General features: G+C 43.5%; 1 protein-coding gene across 1 annotated transcript in view; it reads left to right on the top strand.

Moving 5' to 3' along the window:
• The first annotated feature begins 1183 nt into the window (after window positions 1–1183).
• The window catches only part of LOC143925746 (tolloid-like protein 1), a 122026-nt gene continuing 100120 nt past the window's right edge, over window positions 1184–23089 (top strand). Inside the window, exons 1-7 of the mRNA XM_077450198.1 lie at window positions 1184–1268; window positions 3078–3230; window positions 4802–4919; window positions 6384–6562; window positions 8607–8691; window positions 19369–19493; window positions 19614–19703. Of these exons, the coding sequence (XP_077306324.1) occupies window positions 1184–1268; window positions 3078–3230; window positions 4802–4919; window positions 6384–6562; window positions 8607–8691; window positions 19369–19493; window positions 19614–19703 (835 nt within the window). The remainder of the gene's footprint in view (window positions 1269–3077; window positions 3231–4801; window positions 4920–6383; window positions 6563–8606; window positions 8692–19368; window positions 19494–19613; window positions 19704–23089) is intronic.

Here is a 23089-nt window from a genome sequence, read left to right as displayed (position 1 = left end):
GATAGTGTGTATGGGGCTTAAGATTTTGTTTTGAACGTAATGAAAATACTGCCTTATTCACCCCTTCAAGGTATTTAAAGGTTTCCATCATGTTCTCACCCTTCTTTACTCCAGAGTGTACACATTCAATTTCTAAAGTCTCCTCTGATATATTTTTATCTCTCAGACCTTTCCCCATTTTTGTTGCCCCTATCTGAACTTGTTCTCTCTTATCCCTATCTTTTTGTAAGTGAGGTCTCCAGGACTTGACACAGTATTCTAAATGAGGTCTAACTAAAGATCTATATAGGGGATTACATAGTTTGGTTGAACTAGATGGACTTGTGTCCTTTTTCACATCCTATTTAAAAAGGAAAAAAAAATGATATATTATATATATATATATATATATATATATATATATATATATATATATATATATATATATATATATATATCTACACATACACACACACACTAATAAAAAAAAAAAATGTGTGTGTATATATAATATTTTGTTATTACAATCCTGCACCCACAGTTGACCCAAGGGAAGGCGAAAAACCCTAGCAAAGCATGATCATTTGAATGACACCAAAAATCAGGGCGTGGGTCTGTCATGATTGTTGAGTCATGGCAACATGCATTGTGGGAAGCATGTCACCCAAAAAAAGTCTCACTAGCTACTTCTGGGTGAAGTGCTCCTCGCAATTTATTGTGAATCCCACGATTTGTCATTCACACATCAGTGATTTCAAATCGCAGGCAAATTTGCGGCAACTCGGATTCAAGACACAGAAGTGTGAATGCAACCTTAGCTAACCAGCACTTCTGAATTCTCCAGAAATCAGCCCAGCATTTTGTTTTTAGTATCAGATTAAACAATCTTGTTTTTTTTCTTTACTTAGTAATTTAATTAAGCCTGATTACTTATTCTGTTGTCCTGCTTAAATGACCCCCCCCCCCCCCATCAGATTTTAAAGGACCTAAACTCTGATCCATCATGTAGGGCAGGTATAAAGTATAATGGTAAAGACTTGTTGTTTGTGTCAACATGAAGGACATACATGATTACTCAGTACGTTATATTGAGGCAACATGAATGAAATTTGAAAACAGAAAAGCAATGGAACCAAAAGTACCCAATCCGCTTATATCTTTCTGTAATCCATACTAGATTAATTGATATGCAAGATGTTGAATAATGACTACCTTTGTTAATGGAATTCTATGTCTATTTCATCAGAACTTACAACAAAGGAAGAAGAGGGAGATAAATGAGACACGAGGTAAGACCTGAGGGTGTGACGTTGAGTAGTGCCGTTTAGGGGTCTGGAGGAAATGATTCTTCAAATAAGTGGAAAGGGGTAGAAAAAAATGACAGCCCAAAAACATTGTATTAAGATCCACAAATCCACCTTCTTTATTATTTGTCCATCTCTGCAGAACTGTTCACACAGCTTGATCCAAAAATCTAAGCATTCACAAGTCTGGCCTGCAATACACACATATATGTATATATAGTAACATTATAATACATGTAAGCCTTACTCTGTATTTCTCCTCTTTACATGTCACACAACAGACAATAAAACAGTGACTGATCTGATTGAGGAAGTCAATAAAGGTAAGATTCTGTGCTAAATATTGTGATCCATTAAACCTTAAGGGGATTCCACTTTTCAAAAAGAAATTTTTATTAAATTTATATATATATATATATATATATATATATATATATATATATAAATATCTGTATTAAAATATATTACATTTTGTAATTTAATAGTAATTACATGTTCATTTCAATCTACAGCCCTTTATTTTATTTTTTTTACAATCTTCTAAAACTGTCCAAAAAATGCTATATGGTGTTCTCTACACAGTTGGTTTACAGAAGACCGCCAAAGATTAGGTTTACTTCTCTTGACATTGACTCGCTGTTTTTATCATAAGTCTGCACTAAGATGCAAATGACATTTTAGGCATCGTAGACAATGGTAATTTCATTTTTGGTGAGATACTCCTAAGGGTTAGTTACTTCTAAAGAGATGCAAACACTGCTGCAACTTTCCTCGTTAGAACACTAAAAGTGCACCAGGTGGCTGTAATAAGCAGACCCTTCCATTCGGAAATTGGTTTTGAAATGTCAGATTGGAGGAAACTGCTTTTTCTCCAGAACAGAGAAAGGTAGAACTCTGCTACAAAGTTAAAATCCTTGCAATGTATATGGATCACCCACAGAGGATTTTTTTTTCTCAAAAGTGGCAGTGCCCTTGAATAATAAGCTTCACATCTTTACTCCCTTCTACGTATACCATTGAAAAAGTGTTTCTTATATATGAGTGATTAGTGCAAAAACTACCTGATGATCCTGCCGTAAATACAGAGAATGTGTAACTTTCTGTGGCATCAGACCTGCCCATTTATTTCTGTGGGCTATAGGACACCTCTCCCATGATATGGTAATAGAAGGGGAGATGTTCAATAGCCCAAACATTTTTAAGCTCTAACTGTGACAACTCTACTGGCTTATTCCTAAAGTACTGTAAGTGAGGGCTGTTGACCTAGGAACAGGAAGTGTTACTGGCTGTATCATCAGATGAATAAAAGACGAAGAGGGGGGGGGTTGAAGAATCATAATATAGCCCCCACATGCAAGGACTTGTAAATTGCAATATATTACACTTATTTTGTTCTTGTGTTTAAATAACCTTTAAAAGGGTGCACTTCATCAGAGCAACATTTCATAAATGCTTCTCCTGCCTACTTCTAGTTTTAAAATGCTGGTTGTCATGTTGACTACTTTCAATTCATTTGGTAACTGACCTGGAACAAGTATGTGGATGAGGTTGTTCTTCTGATTTGCACATTTTCTTCCAGGTCTGTGACTCTAAAGAAGTAATGAAACCAGAGGGTCGGCATAACAGCCAGTTAAATATCCTAATTTTCAGGACATAGCCGATGGCAACTGCCTTTTTTTATATATGGGCATGTATATATGATTGTGATAATGGGGATATTTTCAGGACAGCACATGGGATCAAATGATACAATCTTGTTTCATTTAACAAACATTGGGTATTTAATCTTTTTAGGACTAATAATGTCTGGGGAATATGTCGTTGGGGATTTGGACATCGCTTACAGCAAACAAAGGAGCACTAATGATTGCCCCAAGAACATCTGCCTGTGGACAAAATCCATTGATGGAAGTGTTTATATTCCATACGTTATATCCAGAGACTATAGTAAGTACTTTTTTGTCCATCCATGTTAGAGAGGGAAATTTTGGTCAAAGAGCTTCTTTGGAAATTATTTGATAATGCTGTGTGTTTTGATTATGAATTTTAATGACTTATCCACTTCTAAAAGTATCACATAATGCAGAAAAAAATGGCTATTGCAGTCTTAGCCCTTGTACACACGGTCGGAGATTCCGACAACCAAATCCATCGGAGTAATTCTGACGGATTAATTCCGGAAGAGGTCCGGAAGTGATGTTGTATACACACGGTTGGACTAAGTTGTCGGAAAATCCAATTGTACATAACGTGATGACGTTATTTCATTACGACGGGACTACGTTCAGGCTAGTAGCCAATAGCTTTGGTCTAGGAATTTGATCTGAGCATGCGTGGCACTTTGTCCGTCGGAGTAGGCTACACATGATCGGAGTATGTCCGATAAGAGCATTTTGTCGGAAAATTTTACCGGCAAGTTGGAAAACTTGGTCCGTCGGATATTCCGACGGAAACAGTCCGATGCAGACCACACACAGTCGGAATATCCAACAAAACGGTCCGATAGGAAACATTCCGTCGGAATCTCCGACCGTGTGTACAAGGGCTAAGAGAATAATAACTTCATTAACTTGGTGGTTAATAATGTTAACCATAAAGAATTGTCATAAATGGGGCGGCAGTAACTACCAATGGAAAGTTATTTGAAGTAGAACTGACTTTTTTTTAAGTGGGAAATGTGCTACCATACTTAACTGTAAGCACACCTGAACTTGATATTTCCTTAACTGTAAGTTGCAGTGTCTGGGAGGGCGTACACGTGACATACTGGCGAGTTAAAACAGCCAATCAAATTAATGTGATGTAGATTGAAGAAAAACAAAAAAAAGATATTGGACCAAGTCATGCAAATCATTCCTTTTTTTTCTCTTTATGGTTCCCTGTGCATGTACTGTAGAACCCACCAATGTATACTACAGTACGGAGCCAGTCCTTTTCCCTTGCATACAATGGGGTTTGGTTTTGTGTGGGGGTTGGGTCTTTTATGCAAGATATGGAACCTATCATGAAATGGAAGAGGAAAAGGGGGAACTTCAAACGATTCATTTTTTTACACTATGTGGTGTTTGTAATTGTGGCAGCAACATGGACATCCATTTCTGGGCTTTGTAATGGAAAACTTTCAATCACTGCAGCCCTTCTTTTAAATACTTCACTCATAGGATCAGCTTTGCTCAACACTCAGCATAGCTTTGTGTTTGGTGGGGCAGCCTCCTAACGTGCACACATTGGGGTTGATGGTTAACATGTTGGGAGGCTGTCCCATGGAGTGGACATATACCAATATGTCTGTTAAAGCTGATTCAGTTGGTGGAATACCAGAAGGGCTGATGTATGTACTATTGCTAGATTTCAAATGTGATATTTAATCAGCTTATGGTGGACCAGTCCAAAGTGAACTCAAAAGTCCTTCCTTTACAGCACTGCAAAATACCTGAAGCTCTCACGTCCACTTGAATCTATGTACACTGAGAAATACTACACTTGTTTAGCTATATACTCATCTGCATCTTCTACAGGTGTTGCCGAATCCCAAGTAATACAGTCTGCATTGGATGAAATTGAAAGCCTCACCTGCATCCGTTATATCAAGCAGACATCAGAGACTGATTACCTTAGCTATCGGCCTCAGAGTGGGTATGTATGAATGGCATGTGGCCAAATATGCCCGTTCAGTGCAAATCAACAGGTTACTTGCAGTTTTCCACTCTAGATAAATGTATACAGGGGGTCACCAAAGTTTATAAACAAAAAGGGCCAGTTTTCTGTCCTTCAGACTTTAGGGGGCCAGACTGTGGCCATCAGGAGTACAAAATCCACCATTATTGGTGTCATTGGGAGGATTTGTTTCCTTCATTGGTGTCAGTGAATAAAATAGCACCCTAAGGCCCGGATAAAAGCAAGCAAAGGGCCACATATGGCCCCCAAATCTTTTAGCTTCTCTGCTGTTCTGTTCAGCCTCTGAGGATACACCACTTGCCTCCTCCCCAATGTGTGCGGTGCTCAGGGGCCCCAAGAGGGATATGAACAACAAGTGTGGAGAAATGCCATTCTGTTCCTCCTATGTCTTGGCTGCACATTGGGGGAGGGGGCTGTTATTGGCTGCCTATCTGTGGCCTCACCTACTGAACTCAGGGAGAAGAGGAAGAGCCGGAGCTGCAGAAAGTAACAAATACATCCAGGGAGAAGGAGAATGGTGGTAGGCTGTGCAGGGGAGGGTTGTCAACCTGCATTGTGACACAGAAGGGTTACTTACTACTAACTTCTGCAGTCTGTCACTACTGGCTCTGTATTAAGTGACTCGGGGATCAGTAGTAAGTGATGCCAAGTCCAGGGGTCAGTAGTGAGTGACAGACTTTAGGGGTCATCAGTAAGTGACTCAGGAGGTCAGTAGTAAATATTTCAGCGTTTAGGGGTCATCACTAAGTGATGTAGCATTTGGGAATCAGTCGTAAAGTGGGGTTCAGGTCAGTATTAAGTTCCACTTATTACTGACCTAACATGTGCCCCAATGTGTAATGTTGGTCCCTCCAATATATCTCCACAGATTCTGTGCTGTACATTCCCTGTTTAACATGGCCTCATTCCTTACCAGGGGTCATCAAACTTTCTAAATAAATGACAAGTTTACTGTCCATCAGACTTTAGGGGGGCTGGACTATGGTCATTTGAAAACATCCTGGCATCAGTGGGAGTAAACAATACTGCTTTTTTATGTCGGTCAGATGAATTGTGCCCCTTTGTTGGTGTCGGGGGGGGGGGGGGGTTATGCCCGATTGTTGGTGGCAGAGGATGAAATATTGGTCCAAAGGCCGGTAAAAGCAAGCAAAGGGTCACATCTGGCCCCCAGGCCAGTTTGGAGACCACTGTTCTATAGTACGCAAGTCAACTCAGACTCCGTTGGATTACATTTCTAAGTTATTCCTAACATTCAGTGCAATGAGAAAAGTACACACATTTGTTTGTGTTGGCACACTGTGCACACTTCGTGTTTGCAGACAAGGGGGCCTTAAAAAAATGCCTAATAATTTACATAGAGATTGCATTCCAGCCCACTGCCATCCTCTAAGTTTCAGACTACAAGCTGCAGTTTCTTTTCAGATGCTGGTCTATGGTGGGACAAATTGGAGGTGCCCAGGCCATCTCTTTGGATACTTCAGGATGTATAATGAAGGGAATTGCCATCCATGAATCCCTACATGCCCTGGGTCTCGACCACGAACATGTGAGGAAGGACAGAGACAACTATGTGGTTGTACTGATGGATAACATCATAGAGGGTATGTCATTTAAGTCATTTTGCATGATTTTCAGCTGAGACACCGAGTACTGAAGCCATTGGATCAGTACAACCTCAACGTAGATGGCCTTTTTTGGAGGTCAATTATTGCAATTTGTAGATGCAACCAAGCAAAACTTTTATTAACTTCCTGGCAGTATCCATGCCTGCCTCTTCCATTAGATATCCTACTGAGAGCACAAGAAAGATCATATTTCCACCTGCTAGCTCAGCTACGACATGTTTATAAAGAGGCAGCAAGGGGTCACTTTTTTTGCCCAATAGTGACATGTGGATGCCAGGTTTGTGTTTTTTTTTTTTTTTCCAAAACAAAACTTGATCTAGTTTTGGTGATTTGTACATAAAATTAAGCCTCGTACACACAATTGGATTTTCCGTCAGGAAATGTGTGATGACAGGCTGTTGGCGGAAAATAAGGCCATGTGTATGCTCCATCGGACAATTGTTGTTCAGCGAACAAATGTTCGATAGCAGGTTTTAAAATTGTCCACTGACAAATGTCTGTTGGATTTTCCAAGTGTGTGTACACAAGTCCGTCAGACAAAAGTCCAAAGTACAAACACGCATGCTCGGAAGCAAGGACGAGCCAGAAGCTATCGGTCTTGTAAACTAGCGTTTGTAATAGAGAACATTTATGATGTGGCAAATTATGAAATCTCGAAATGCATTGCACAATTCTCTTCTTATTTAATGGGATAATAATGAAGCTGCTTTGCTGGTGATACTGATATAGAGTTATTGCAAACGAATTTTCAAAGGCTTTATTTTTCTAGTGATATCAAGAATATGATTTTTTTTTTTTCTTAATTGGGCCACAACACCATTATCCCGTAGTTTTTAAGATCAAAAGATACAACTATGTTGGTGTCCCTTGTCAATTTTACATTGTTTTTTTTTAAATGTAATCGCCTACTCCCAAACTGTCATTTGAAGTAAATCTCATAGCCAGGTATTATTCTCCACAATTTTTTTTATTTTACATTCAAAAAAGAAAAATATAATTTGCCAATAGAACTTTTACTTTGTACAATTCTATGCATTCAAAAATATAGAAAATATACCAAATCAAATCATTATTCAACCAAAAAAATCATGTCAAAGCAATAACTACAAGGCCAATAATAAATAACACGTTATCTCCTCCGATTCCGGAACATGTCTGGTTGACGAATGGCCATTCAGAAACGAAATTAAAAGTGCGAAATGAAAAGCGTGAAACACTCAAACTTCTACTAACCTGAAATTAGCAGGAGCCCAAAGGGTGGCGCTAAAGAGCTGAAAAACAACGTAGTATGTCACTACATTCGTATTTGTACGCAAGACAAGTTTGGGCCAACGCCCTTCGGACAAATGCCCACGGTTTTGTTGGTCAACAATGCGATCGTGTGTACGAGGCTTTACAGTCCTGCTAGGATGGATAACCAAAAGGCTACAAATTTACCTTTTCCAAGGCAATGCTGATCCAGGCTTCCTGTTCATGCTGGCTACATGTCTGATGGCCTAAGCCAGTGATGGCGAACCTTGGCACCCCAGATGTTTTGGAACTACATTTCCCATGATGCTCAACCACACTGCAGAGTGCATGAGCATCATGGGAAATGTAGTTCCAAAACATCTGGGGTGCCAAGGTTCACCATCACTGGCCTAAGCACTGGGTCACATTTCTGCTGAAGGTGAGGATAAGTTCTGATTGGCTGATCATATGATCTTTGTTTTTAATATTCTCATCCTCTCTGGAATGAAGCATTGGTTGTATGGGGCCCAGAACAACTAAAAATGTAATTGGGACTGGGGATGACAAGCAGAGTCCAGGCTTTTGTCTGGAAAGGGGATCAAACCACACAGTAATTGCATTGTAGGCTTGAAAAATGTGGTTGCATTGTACAGACTAATGCCATCTGAAGGTGGACAGTGCTATATAACTAAAGGCTGGGTCCATAAGAAAATTAAATTTAACAAACTACTCATTCATTGTGTGTTTTTGTCACTGGTGTGAGCAACTGTTTTTTTCCTTTTCATTTTAGGCTACACTTATGCTTTCGCAGAGATTGATACCCTCAATGTTGGTCTAACCAAATACGATTACGGCTCCATCATGCATTATGCTAGGTGAGTCTAGTTTGCTGCTTTTTACTAAAAAGTTTTATCTATCTCTCAGAGAGCGCCCGATGAGAACACAAAAGTGTTTAAGTGGCTCTTTTGGAGGTCTTATATTAGTTTTCTTCCCTTAAGTTTCCACAGCTGTCTGTGACCCTGTTAGAAGGATTTTACTTCCTGTTCTCATGACTGCAGGAGAAGAAATGAGGGGAATAGTTGTTAAACTGCCAGGAAGATGCAGGCAGTATTAACCAGACATCAGGTCTAAGCCCTCATGATTTTACTGAAAAGGCATTACTGTTTGCATCTCCATAGAGAGTTCTAGCAGTGCTACCTATAGCGTGCCATGCCAAAATGAAGGTAATGGTTGCAGATTGTGCTAATGGTTTTGGCACACCGCAGCAAACTGAAGTCGAAGAGCAGAACACATACTGTCCCATAGTAAAATACTGGGCCAACTAAGACTAAGGAAAACATTTCCCTGAGTTTAGGGTGTCTATGGTATGATTTCATTGGGATTAAGAGGAGGACTGAGCCCAAGTTCACACCGGTGCAATTTGACAGGTCCAAATCACATGAAAAGTCGCACTATATTGTCGGCAATGGAACTGTTCAAAATCGGTGCGACGCTGACTTTATAGTGCTGCACAGATATGAAAAAGTAGTTCCTGCGCTACTTTTGGTGATTTTAGGTGCACCTTGCATAGACATCTGGGCATTAAGTCACATAGATGCCAGCCAAGTCACACCTGAAGTCTTTCTGACATGCAACATTGAAAATCACACAAAGTCGGATTCAGTGTGAACAAAGGCTAAAGCTAGGAGGCTAGGGTGGGGGCTATGTGGGATGTATTGAATGAAGTGGCCCTGGTTGGCTCTGGGTGAAGGAGGACTGAAGGACTCTTTGGGGCTTAGAATGGTAGAGTAGAGCTCTGAATATAATTTCCATCACCTGCATGGCAGTAAATCTTGGAGCTCACCTATGTCAGTACAAACAATACAACAGAAAAATTCAGGGCACTTTTAAGCCCCGTGCACATTGGTTGAATGTGGGCAGACATTGCCTGGTTAAATAAAAAAAATAGAGGACATTTGGCCTGTGTGTATGTCAGTTGGTCCAAAAGAAGCCATATGCTTGGCCAGCTTCTGTCGGACGAGAATGCTGGAAAACCAGAAGCTGATTGGAGTGTTCTGTTGGGCGACCGTCCCCATGTCAGAAGACGGCTCAGCGGGCAGATCGCTGTACTATCGTCAGATCATTAGTACAGCAGCTCCGACCAGAGCTGTTGGCTTGTACCAGGCTTTAGCTTCCAATGTTCTTTATGTGACAATTCAGCAATTTTAATTAACAATGTATTAGTCAATGGCTATTTCACCTGAACATGCTCTTAAGGCATTGCTTGTTCACAAAAAGCAATTGCTGGCTGATAGATTGTTAAATGCTTTTACACTTTGTTGAATTGTTGCAATAAAAAAAAATGGATGCCCATTGCCCTGAATGTCTGTTGAATAAAAATGTTCACAAAATATGCTTTGTGATTCAGCAGTTTTGGGACTCTGAATTAGTTCCCGGTACCTGCAGCTAGAGAGGTCACTAAGGGCTTGTTTTAATGCATTTTTACTGTTTAATATTGTTACTATTGTGTAAACAGTTGAATGTCTATAAATTGACAATTCAAATTTAAAGTGTCTGTAAAGTCAAATCCTGTGAACAGAGAGGGGGGGATCCAAGTCCATAGACACCCACAGAGTGGCTCAGCATTGAGCCCATGAGTATGCTGCAACAGGAAGCAGCTTCTTAGGCTGGATTCACACCTATGCATTTTTTTTTTGTGCATTTTGCATATTTGCTCTGCAGAAAGTGTCCCATAGGAAACCATGTTAAATGGACTGTAGTACAAATCTGCAAAATGTGAAAAGCACTAAAAATGCGTAGGTGTGAATCCAGCCTTATGGTGGCACGCCAAGAAGAGAAGGAGCCAGGAGTGGACCCCAGAAGAGGATTGGGGCTGCTCTGTGCAAAACCATTGCACAGAGCAGGTAAGTATAACACGTTTATTATTTTACTTTCAAAGTATTTTATTTCAATAACAGAATACAAGAGAGGCTGAATCAACCAGCTAGACAAGTAGTCATAAAATAATTACAAACATATGGTTACAGTCTTGTTAGCCAACATATCATCCTGCTAGACATTTAAAGAGAGAGGGGAAGTCATAGCCAAGCACATATGAAAGCAAAAACAACGATCTAAGGTGGTGAGCCCGGTTCCCTTCCGCAAAAAAAGGGGGGGGAGAGTGAGCGGGCGAGCCTGCTTAATTCAGGACCTATAGACTATTCGACTCGACTGAGGAGTCTTAGCTCTCATGTCGGGCCCCGTCTGAATTGGTTCAATGAGGTACCCTCATCCCTGTGCCCCTCTCGGGATCACACTGCGCAGGGAGAGGGTCTCCCAAATATAGAAAGGACCCTCCCAGCCACCCCTCCGTGATGTGCAAGGTCGGATATGCGAGGATGCTGTAAAGGTCGACCCGTGCCCCGGGGGAGTGGAAGGCAAGCCTTCCAAAGAATCGGAAAGAAGAAATAAAAGGAAGAAAAGAGTAGAGAGAGAAAGGGTAAGCATGTTCGTTAGGTTCCCAATGGTCAATCCCTGCCTAGTGCGTGAGTCGGGGGAATCCCAGGAATGAGAGAGATCCCCACGAAATGGGCCCAGGGTTCCGAGATTAACTCAAATTTTTGCGTGCAATCATTGAGAGAGCTCACTATTTTCTCTTGAGTCATAATCCATGAGATTTTTCGTATCGCTCGCCTAACGGAGATTGTAGATTGCTTCCAAGCTTTAGCTAAGGTCATTTTCGCCCCCAAAAAGATAAATTGGATTAGTTTCCACTTATATTTAGGTACGTGAGGAAGATGTCCGTTCAATAAGGCAGTTTGTGGTGACCTAGGAAGCTCGTGACCTGTCACTTTCTGGATGATTGAAAACATTGTTTTCCAGTAGTGCCTAATTCTGGGGCATTCCCACCATACATGTGAGATTGTACCTAGCAGTTGACAACCCCTGAAGCACAGTGGGTCGGCTGTCGGGAACATTTTAGCTAGTCTTGCGGGGGTTAGGTACCACCTAGTGACTGATAAATTAGTGAAAAAATCGCGCTACCAACTATCAATCAAAAGAAAACAAGAAAAACAAACGAAAAAATGTGTCTTAGTGCACACATTAATACTGCTGCAGTCCTGCTGTATACCCAAAAATATACCTACTCACATGAATTACAAAAAAGAACCGCGCTGTCCTAAGTATAAACTTAGGTCGTGTATAATCCCAATAACGAATAAATCGAAAATTTAATTACCTCAATTCGTGAAATTGTATCGGTAACTAATATCTCAAAACTTAGATCTAGTGATAAAAAATATATGTGTAGGGTACCGTCTGTAACTAGAACCTAATAGGTGTAAATGGATACCCCATAAGTATTAGCTCACAGATAATAATAATAAACAAAATAATACATATAAAGGAATAATTTAAGTGTTGTTGACAAATTACTAATAGTCATATAAATTGTCCCATTAGTTGAATCAGTCCATGAAAAGAACACCACCACGTGTCGGAAATATGATTATAACTTATTCGGAATTTCCAGTAGTTCGACAACTGTGAGCGTGCACCACCACCATAGATAAAGATGGCTCCTTACCAGATGTTTTAAGATTATATGCTCTAAACGTCAGACCAGGCTGTAAATATTCCTCAGACATCCATAGGTTCCACCATAGGTCAAATGGTTAAACAGTCAGGTTCCAATATTTGACAATAACCGGTCGGCCATAAAGAGGAGGAAAAAGCTCCAAATAGTGTAAAAACGTTTTATTAAAATATTAAAAACAAGAAATGCACTTACAGAAAGTCAAGCACAATGGGGCATGTCACAGTAGGTAGCGCCGGCCGGACGCGAATCCTCCACTCCAGTACCCTTTCTCCAGTTCGTTCGTTAAGAGGCAATGAATAGCGTGTCACACCGCCCGACGCGTTTCGTGAAATATCACGTCTTCTCGGGGCTCGGGTGACACGCCATGTTGCCTCCTTTTTATATGGTGTCCCAAAGTCCGGGCCTCCCCCTCTCCTGGGCGTCACAGACATCGTGGGCGGTTCAAAGGCCGAAATTGGCGCCAAAATTGCGTCATGGTACATCAGCCAATCCCACTAGATAGATCACTTGTCCTATCATCATTGGTTCACCGCTGGACGCCAGCGGGAACCAAACCTCGCTGTCAAAACTACGTCAGAAAAAAACTCCTCCACATAGGGCCGGAAGTGACGCGCTGTTAAACGTAGCATAAAAATTTGGCCAATCGCCGTTGTTTGCCCATAGAACAACAGCGGGGACCACGCCTCAGTGTGGAAGCCGCGCCGGGACTTCCATCTCTGCGCAAATGCGGAAGTGGCGTCACGAGCGGCGTAAAATTTGGCCAATCGCCGCTGTTTGCCCATAGAACAACAGCGGGGACCACGCCTCAGTGTGGAAGCCGCGCCGGGACTTCCATCTCCGCGCAAATGCGGAAGTGGCGTCACGAACGGCGTAACCTCCCTACTGGCAGCGCGATTGCGTCATAACGACGTATCGTTCCTTGTTGGTCAGCGTACGTGGATCTACACCCGGAAGTAGATAGAGGTGTGGCAAGGACCAAGCCTCGCTTTCAGACCCCCCACTCAGATTGCAAAAATTAGAACTAAACGGAACAGAAAAAGAACGAAAACAATACTGGCCCCCCGCATAAAAATGGGCACCAGACGAACCCCCATGTCCCCACAGATGTCTTAACATAAAGGACATAAAAGACACACCACCTAGTGACTATTTTTATGTTTGCTTCCATAAGGGAAGTGTTTAAGATTCCTTTAAAGGCTGTGGCGAAAGCAGATTGCCAGGACTCAAGGCTCCAGTGAAACTGGAGGTCCTCCTCCCAGGATGACATGTAGGAGGACTTTCCCGAGGGTTGTGATAGTGAGGCATAGATGAGTGAGATCCCTCCCCTCTGCTCCACGGCTTGGCCACACCAGAGTTCATATACAGAGAAGCGTGAAGGATTTGCTTTGTCTGGTAAAAGGCTGTGTAGAAAGTGGCTAATTTGTGTGAAACGAAACCTTTCAGTACGTGGAAGGTCTAGTTTGCGAACGCAGTGCGCAAGGGAGATGGGTCCATTGATAGAGAAATAATGTCCTATGCGGTACAGCCCTTTGTCCAGCCACCACTGAAAAGCTTGGATGTCCATGCCCGGAGGAAATTTTGGATTATGGAATATATGGGACAAAGGAGTTAGGGCAGAGGTTATGTTCGGGTTCTTCTTTAATTTATCCCATAACGAGATGGAATGTGAAAGAGTAGGGGCCAGGATAGGGGGTCTGTTTTTAGGCGTGGCCCAAAGCAAGAAATCCAGAGTATTGTGTGGGACTGCTTGTCTTTCTATACGTTGCCAGTCAGGTTTCTCCCCATTGAAGTATATCGCTGAAAGCTGTGCCAATCTGGCCGCTTGATAATATCTATGCAAATGGGGGAGGCCGAGGCCACCTTGTTTGCGGGGTAAATATAGGATATGTTGAGAAAATCTGTAACCGGAGCCTCCCCAGACAAATTTCAGGACTTTGCTTTGGAACGACCGAAGACGATCGGACCGTATCGGGATTGGTAGAGCTCTAAAAAGATATAATAATCGTGGCATCAGGGTCATTTTAACGGCATTGATTCTGCCTAGCCATGATATGTTTTGTGTGGACCAAAATTTTAGGTCTTGTTCCAGCTTGTGAAACATGGATGGGTAATTCTTTTCATACAGAGTGTTGAATTTGGGGGTTAGGTTTATGCCTAAATATTTAATAGTGTGATCATTCCAATCAAAGCGGAAGTTCAATTTAAGTAGATCCACCAGAGCCGGGGGGAGAGATACATTGAGAGCTTGGGACTTGGAGAAGTTCACTTCCAGGCCAGATACTCTTGCGAATGAGGACAGGGTGCTACATAAATTCTGTAGGGAAATAAGGGGGGAGGTGATATAAATCGTCTGCGAACAGACCGCATTTGTGCTCCTGGGGCCTGCAGATTACCCCTTTGATATCTGGGTTTGTCCTGATCGCAATAGCTAGTGTTTCAATCGCAATAGCGAAGAGTAATGGAGATAAAGGACACCCTTGCCGCGTGCCTCTCGCTATTTCGATGGAAGTGGATAGGTATCCCTGAGATCTAATAGCAGCTGTGGGTGTAGAATATAGAGCTTCAATGATTCCCATAAAGCGTTCCCCGAACCCCCACCTATCTAAGAGTGAAAACGGGTATTGCCATGAGACCGAGTCAAACGCCTTTCGTATATCTAAGGAGAGCAGCATGCCTCGTTGTTTAGGTCCCCCTGGCCAGTTAGATTGGAGAATAGAAATAATATCTATAGTGCGTCTGGTCTGGTCCGGTCCCTGACGGCCTGGTATAAAGCCTACCTGGTCTTTGTGAATGTAAGAGCGTATAAAAGGAGTTAAGCCTATTTGCGAGGATTTTGGTGAGGATTTTGAGGTCATTATTTATCAGGGAAATTGGCCTATAATTGCCCACTTCTTCCGGGTTTTTGTCCGGTTTCGGGAGTACCGTTATAAAAGCTGAGTTTAAGTCAGGAAGTAGCGGGGAGCCGTTCACTTTGTCGTTGAAAAAATTTGTCAGGTGGGGAGCTAAAACTTCGGCAAAGGATTTATAATAGGGTACCGATAAGCCATCTGGTCCCGGGGCCGAGCCCCTCTTTAAGTCCTTAGTGACTGCTAAAGTCTCTTCTATAGAGATCCTTTCCTCCATGGTGGCCTTGTGGGTATCCGAGATGGATGGTATGGATAAAGTGTCTAGGAATTTCGTTATGAGATTAGGGGAACTAAGACGGTCTTCTTTGTATAGTTTAGCGTAAAATTCCTGAAAAGCAGAAATAATCTTAGTGGGGTCAGAGGTGGTTATGTGGTCGTGAGTTCGAATTTTAGGGATGGTCCTAGCTCGGGTCCTTGGGGAGAGTTTGTTGGCCAGCATGTGCCCTAGTTTGTCTTTATGAGAGTAAAATTTGGCCCCGCTCCATCTTAATTGCTTCTCGGCTCTTACTGTCAGAGCTAGGTTTAATTCTAGCCTGGCAGAGTCCAATTGGGATGAGGAAACATTATGGGGGTCCCTCTTATGTTGGGCTTTGAGTTCAGTATAGGTTTCTTCAAGCTTGCGGATGGCAGCTACTCGCTCTTTCTTGAGTTGTGATGCTATTTGAATGAATTTCCCTCTAACGGTAACTTTGTGTGCTGCCCATAAGGTCTCTGCGGAAATCCCTTCTGTCTTGTTGCGTTCAAAATACTCAAGAAGTGCGGTATGAATCTCTGGACACCCTAGCGGGTTCCGATAGGAGAGACTCATTGAGTCTCCAGTGGTAATGTTTAGGTCTGTTAAGTGGGTTGTGTAATGTGACAGTCACTATGGAGTGGTCCGAGAGGACAGTATCTATGATTTTTGGAGTTCGCCATAAGGGGCAGCAGTTTTGTGGGTAGGAGCACATGGTCTATCCTGGCATAGGATTGGTGTGGGTTGGAGAAGTGTGTGAAATCCCGTTTGGTTGGATTGGCTTTTCGCGCCATGCATCTGCCAGGCCATAATTATAAATCAGTTTAGCAAATTTTAAGCTAGTGTTGGAGGGGCGGATGAGTTTGCTTTTGTTCCGGATTGGACTTATCAAGTCCTAGGTCCAGGGCAGTATTGGAGTCTCCCCCATGACTATGCTCCCTTCCAGGTGAGGGTCAAGAGTAGACATCATGGACTGGAAAAACTTGTGTTGTCCCTTGTTAGGGGCATAATATGAAACAAAAGAATATACCTGGCCGTCTATGGTCCCTTTTAACCAGGATGAATCTCCCTTTTGGATCTTTATAATTCGCTTGCCAAGCGAAATTACAAGATCTAGCAAATAAAATTGCCACACCTTTCGTTTTGTTTTCGGTTTTTGCAAGGTAAAACTGGGGGAAATGGTGATGTAGGAAATTAGGGCTGTACCGCATAGGAAAATTAGTCTCTTGAATCAGGACAACGTCCAATCTAAGGGCTTTGTAGCTATTAAAGAGCTTTCGCCTTTTCACAGGGGAGTTTAGGCCCTGTGCGTTATGAGAAGCTACCTTGAGTGTAGAGCCTGGGTGGTCAGCCATTGTAACAAAGAGAGGGGATGCCAGCCATACCTGCTTCATGTACCTCTGGGGAGTCCCGAGAGCCTGTCGTCCCCAGGAGGAATCCATTAATCCGGCGCATAAAGCTGTGAACGACCTTTAAGTAGTCCTGGAGGAAAAAAGAATACAGAATGACCATTGAGTTAATGAGAGAGTGATAGAAAAGAGATCCCAGGTGGGAGGAGGAAAAAGAGGAGAAAGAGAGAAGGAGGAGGAGGTCTTAGAGGACAACCTCAGGTTTGTCGGGGTAACCACCTGGAGACCCTGTTGACCCCAGGAGGCTACCTCCGCTAGAAACGCCTGCTCCTCTGAGGGCAGACTTCCTTGCCCACTGAGCATTAAGGTCGGTGGGGAAGGTGGAGGCGCATGTACCGAGTCCAACGCCCCGGCACTACTGTAAACAAAATAAAGTTGTGCAACCAGCACTAAACCAGTGAATTATATAGGTAGAGCTAAACATATAGCAGATCGCTCTGCAAGGTAGCATAAGTCTAATAAACTTACTAAATGCTAAGTACGTGTGAGAAAAGGGAGACATTTCCTGGAAGGAAGAAGGGATAAGAGGAAAATAAAAGTGCAAACAAAACATAATGGAGACATCAAGATCTTGCTGTGGACCTCTAAGTGGGACCCGGGGAGTGCAGAGTCGAATAAAAATGACTGAGCTGAGATCCATCTGAAAGGAAGGAGTCCATCCTTGAACAGGAACATTCCATGTAGGGGTCTCGAACAGTTCTGTGATAAAGAGAAACTGTGCAACGGTGCAAACAACCAAACTTGATGCAGTCTAGATTGCGTCCCCCTCTATTAGGCAAGAAAAGGGCGTCAAAGAAAACTGAGGCACTTAGAGGGGAGATCGGAGATGGATCCAACAGTTGGAGGGGGGAGAGAAAAGAAAAGAAAAAAAAAAGGGGGGGGAGAGAGGGTGAAACAAAGTCCTCAAGAAAGTGTGGTGGAGCCGAGGCTCACATCAGGTGGGGGGAAGTTCCCCGGTATTACTCCATCCTGGAGTAGTATATGGGATTGAGAGGCCAGAAAGCTTGGGGGTAGCTCAGCTTCAGGTCTGCAAAAGGTCCTTTGTCCTCTTCGACAGTTGTTGGTTCCACAGGGGTGTGAGCGGACTAGTTGGTGGTGGGCGCTTGGTCGGGTTGTAATTCGGGTTAGAAGTGTCCATATCTGTTTCCGTAGCAATGAGTTTAAGAGATAGGAGGGTCCTTTCTCCATCTTGGAGGCTGGAGAAGGAGTGAAATTTGCCCTTGTATTGAAACTTGATGGCAAAAGGGAAAGTCCACCAGTATTTTATTTCTTTTTGTGCAAGGACCACCAGAAGGGGTTTAAGGGCTCTCCTTCTCTGAATCGTGGAAGGGGAGAGGTCAGCAAAGAGTTGAATAGGATGCCCTTGAAAAGAGAGTTGTTTTGTCTCCCTAGATTGCTTCATGATCTCCTCTTTGACAAGGTAAAAGTGTGGCTTGGCAATGACATCTCTAGGGGTTCCGTCTTTTCTGGGGGGTCCTAGGGCCCTGTGGACCCTATCCAGCTCCAGACGGTGCTGTGGTATATTTGGTATCAAATATTTAATGATATCTTGGGTGGCTTGTGACACATTAGAAATGGATTCTGGGAGTCCTCTGAACTGGAAATTATAGCGTCTGGATCTATTTTCGAGTTCATCAATTCTGAGTATGGCAGTGTCCAGTCTATCCTGCAGGGTCTGGATGTGTGCTGAGTTTTGATTGGTCGCAGAGACTGTCATGTCCAATTTGTGCTCTATAGCTTCCATTCTAGCTCCCAGGGTCTGGAAATCTGTTTTTATGTCCCCTGTTATCTTAGCTGCAGTAGAAGCTAAACCTCTTTCCAGGAGGGCTGACATCTTCAACAAAAGATCATCAGTGTGGGTGCCATGCTCAGAGAGGGGGAGAGATGGGGGGAGAGATGGGGGGGATTCCCCTGGTGGTGGATTGAGAATTGGGTCTGCTGGGGAGTAAGGAGGATCACCAAAGTTTCTGCTGAGCAGAGAGTCAGTGGATGCAGGTGAGGGGGTGAGGTGCTGTGCGGGTCCACTGGGTTGAGGTGGGGTGTAGGTGAGTGAGGCGGGGGCGAGTACTTGCCGCATCTCCGCGTGGTATTCTCTCCCTGAGGCGCGCTGCTGGGTCGCGGCGGCCATCTTGGTACACCCCGGCGGTGAGGACTCTTCGAATTGAGGCACTAAGTCTCTACGGGGCTTCCTTCCAAGCATACGGCTGGCTTCTCCGGACCGTCCGGGTGCCGAATCGCCCGTTTTGGCTGCTGGCAGTGCGGGTGGCCGTGCGCTGTGGGTGCCGTTGGTGCTGGACTCGGCGGAGCTCTGGCTCAAGCGGCCATCTTGGAGACTCCGCGCATGCACGTTTATTATTTTAAGGAAAAAAAAATATTGAGCGTTAACAATCACTTTAAGTCACTCATTTTTGGTTTCCTCCCTACAGATATGCCTTCACCAAAAACGGCCTGCCTACACTGAAAGCCATTCCCGACGACAGTGTCAGTTTTGGACAGAGGTTTGCCATGAGTGATTTGGATATCATAAAAATTAATACCCTGTACAACTGCTGTAAGTTTTTGTCAAACTAAGCTAAACTATATTAAAATGGATGCCTTTTCTTTAACAGTTTTGATCAAAGGGGAAAGTGCAATAACCTTAACAGCTTTGTTTTCTGCTTTTCCTTAACAGCATCTGGTTCGAAAGCTTCTAATGGTCAGACAAGCACCACAACTCCAACTACTACCACCACCACAGCACCTGCTTTGTTCATACCCAATAGTAAGGTTTTGTCAGGCTGAGTTTAATGCCCCGTACACACGATCTGACTTTCCGACAACACAACCTGCATTTTTTTCCAAAGAACGTTGGCTCAAACTTGTCTTGCATACACACGGTCACACAAATGTTGACGGAAATTCCGAATGTCAAGAAAGCAGTGACGTACAAACACATACGATGAGCTGATAAAAATGAAGTTCAATAGCAAGTGCAGCTCTCCTGCTTGATTCCAAGTATGCGTGGACTTTTGTGCATCGGACTTGTGTACACACGCTCGGAATTTCCGACAACAAGTTTTGTTGTCGAAAAATTGGAGAACCTGCTCTCAAACATTTGTTGGCGGAAAGTCCGACAGCAAATGTTCTATGGAGCATATGCACGGTCGGGACTTTCCAACAACAAGCTCACATCCAACATGTATTTTCAAAGTCCGATCGTGTGTACCTGTCATTAGTATGTGTGTATGTCCAAAATTATATATTTTTTGGTTGAGTAGAGAGGAGGGTTAAAACTTTTTTTTTTTGCCATGTATAGTATGTTATACTCTGAACAAATAATTGATTTGCCATCACTTTCTGTTTTAGTGACAGTGGTCAGTAGGACAAACAGTGGGGTAAACCTCATTAGCAGGAACACAGATGGCAATCAGCTGTCAATGGGTCTAACATTCCTTGCGCTATCCAAAACTAAAAAACAAAATTGCTTTACATACACTTGAAAGAGTCATTAAATAAAAAATTATATTTGTAATTGGGTTTAGACACTCTTAGCCCTTGTACACACGGTCGGAGAATCCGTCGGAATGTGTCCTATCGGACCGTGTCATCGGATAATCCGACTGTGTGTGGTATGCATCGGACTGATTCCGTCGGAATATCCGTCGGACCCAATTTTCCAACATACCCTGTTCAACATACTCCGATCATGTGTAGAGAATTTTGATCTGACCAAGTGCCACGCATGCTCAGATCAAATTCCTACATCAAAGCTATTGGCTACTAGCCTGAATGTAGTCCCATCGTAACGAAATTACATCATCACTTTCTGAAAGATCGGATTTTTCGCCAACTTTGTCCGACCGTGTGTATGCAACAGTTTCGGACAAGATCCAAAACGGACAAAATCCGACAGATTTGGTTGTGGAAATCTCCGACCGTGTGTACAGGGGCTTATACCTTCTATCCAGCTACATGTTCAGCTGTTTACGACCAGCGTGGCTATACATTTGGCATTTCCAAGATGGCGCAGCACATTCAGCTCAATATGCAGTGATAAGATCCATTGTTCATATCCAATATTGCTTCTCTCATTACTTTATCTGTTGCTGCAGCTTGGCGACCATATATCCTAAAAAGACACATTTTTTAAAGCAAAACTGACAAGAACTCTTCGGAAGATCCCTTCCCAGGGATACTCACTTTAGCTGCATTCATCCAATTCTCCTTTCTTCCAGCGTCAGGAGTTCAAACTCTGTGATATGATTTGTCAGAGCTTACATATTGAAACTGCCCCGCCCCCCCCCCCCCCCTCCCGGTTGACAATGTTTGGGCCTGATTGGACACTCTGGCCTGAGTCTTGCATCTATGTAGGAGGTTACATGCACCTCCATATCCTGAAAGAATAGGCAAAGTGACAGATTCTTTATACCCAGACTTGACTCTAAGTACTGCAAACACATTACATAAGTGGGTCAGATGTACAAAAATGGAGACAAATTCTAAATGGTATTGTCTTTACAGTATTTTGTGACCCTGTAAGCGCAGGATTGCATAAAAACTGATATCTGTTAGAATAAGTTTGATACTTGCCATTATGTTGGCCTGTTGGTTGAAACACCATCTCTTTGGTGCCCACCAGCCAGGGCCGCTGATAGGCCAGTACATCTGGCCCTGCTGTACCGGGCCTGACCAGCAGGGGGGCCCGGGCAACCTGAACTGCGAAAATTCTATGAATAAGAAAAAAAAAAAAAAGTTCCTCCTCCACCGATCAGTGATCGCCCCATAAATAAAGCTATCAGCAGATAACATCCAGCCGAACAACATCGCGCCGACCCTATCCCCCCAACCCAACCAAGCGCCCCACCATCCACCATTCCCGCCCCCCCCCCCCGGTCGGAAAAGTTTTTTTTTTTTTTTCTCAGATGTGCTCGACACTGTGTATGCGGCTGTAGTGGGGAGGACTCTTTCTTCTATTTCGGGCGCGGAGGAATACATATTCTGCACCCGCTCCGCACACCGCACAGCTTTAGCATAGAAAGGTTACGTGACTACACGTGACTAACAAGGAGCAGAGAGAGCAGGGGCCGGGCGATCTTGAAGTTGGGGACAAGGTGAGGGGTGTATTCATGAGGCATAAAAGATGACACAAACTGGACTGACCTGCTTTTGTGTCATACTTATAGTGATTAGAATCCTGTATTTTAAAAATCTTAAGCAATTTTGTACTTTAAGGCTGGGTTCACACTGCTGCGGCTAGGAGACCCGGATGTGATTCGCACCGCACTGCAAATCACATGCGATCTCTGTGCGATGCGAGTTCAGCCATACAGATAGTATGGCTGAATTCGCATCGCACCCGGCCCAAACTCGCACAGGACCCTTTTTTTGGTCCGCAGCAGAATCGGATCGCATGGGTGTTCACACCATGCGATCCGATTCCTGTCCGAGTTTGCAGATCACACTGCGATATGCGAACTGATCTGGGGGTGTCATTAACATTTCACTGACACTCCCAGCAGTTCGCATAGGGCCGTGTGAACTGCCGCCGGGAGGTATGCGATGCGGGAACCCGCCGCGGATTCGTGGCGTTCCCGCATCGCTGCAGTGTGGACCCAGCCTTTTGAAACATAATTTTAATAATTGCACTTTAGGCTTGGTTCACACTGCAGTGATGCGGGAACGCCGCGAATCCGCGGCGGGTTCCTGCATCGCATACCTCCCGGCGGCAGTTCACACTGCCCTATGCGAACTGCTGGGAGTGTCAGTGAAATGTTAATGACACCCCCAGATTAGTTTGCATATCGCGGTGTGATCTGCAAACTCGGACAGGAATCGGATCGCATGATGTGAACACCCATGCGATCCGATTCTGCTACGGACCAAAAAAAGGGTCCTGTGCGAGTTTGGGCCGGGTGTGATGCAAATTCAGCCATACTATCTGTATGGCTGAACTCGCATCGCACAGAGATCGCATGTGATTTGCACTGCAGTGCGGTGCGAATCACATCCGGTTCTCGTAGCCGCAGCAGTGTGAACCCAGCCTTAATGAATTCTAGCACATGTAAACACAAAAGAATACCCATTTTTTTTTTGTTAAATATAAAAGATGTTGCACCGAGTAAATAAATACCAAACATAGCATGCTTTAAAACGATGCCCACCTGTGGA

This window comes from Lithobates pipiens, unplaced genomic scaffold (assembly GCF_037356315.1).
Source record: "Lithobates pipiens isolate NorthernLeopardFrog02 unplaced genomic scaffold, aLitPip1_a1.2 Scaffold_22, whole genome shotgun sequence".
NCBI lineage: Eukaryota > Metazoa > Chordata > Amphibia > Anura > Ranidae > Lithobates > Lithobates pipiens.
This window is presented reverse-complemented; position numbering and strand designations above follow the sequence as displayed.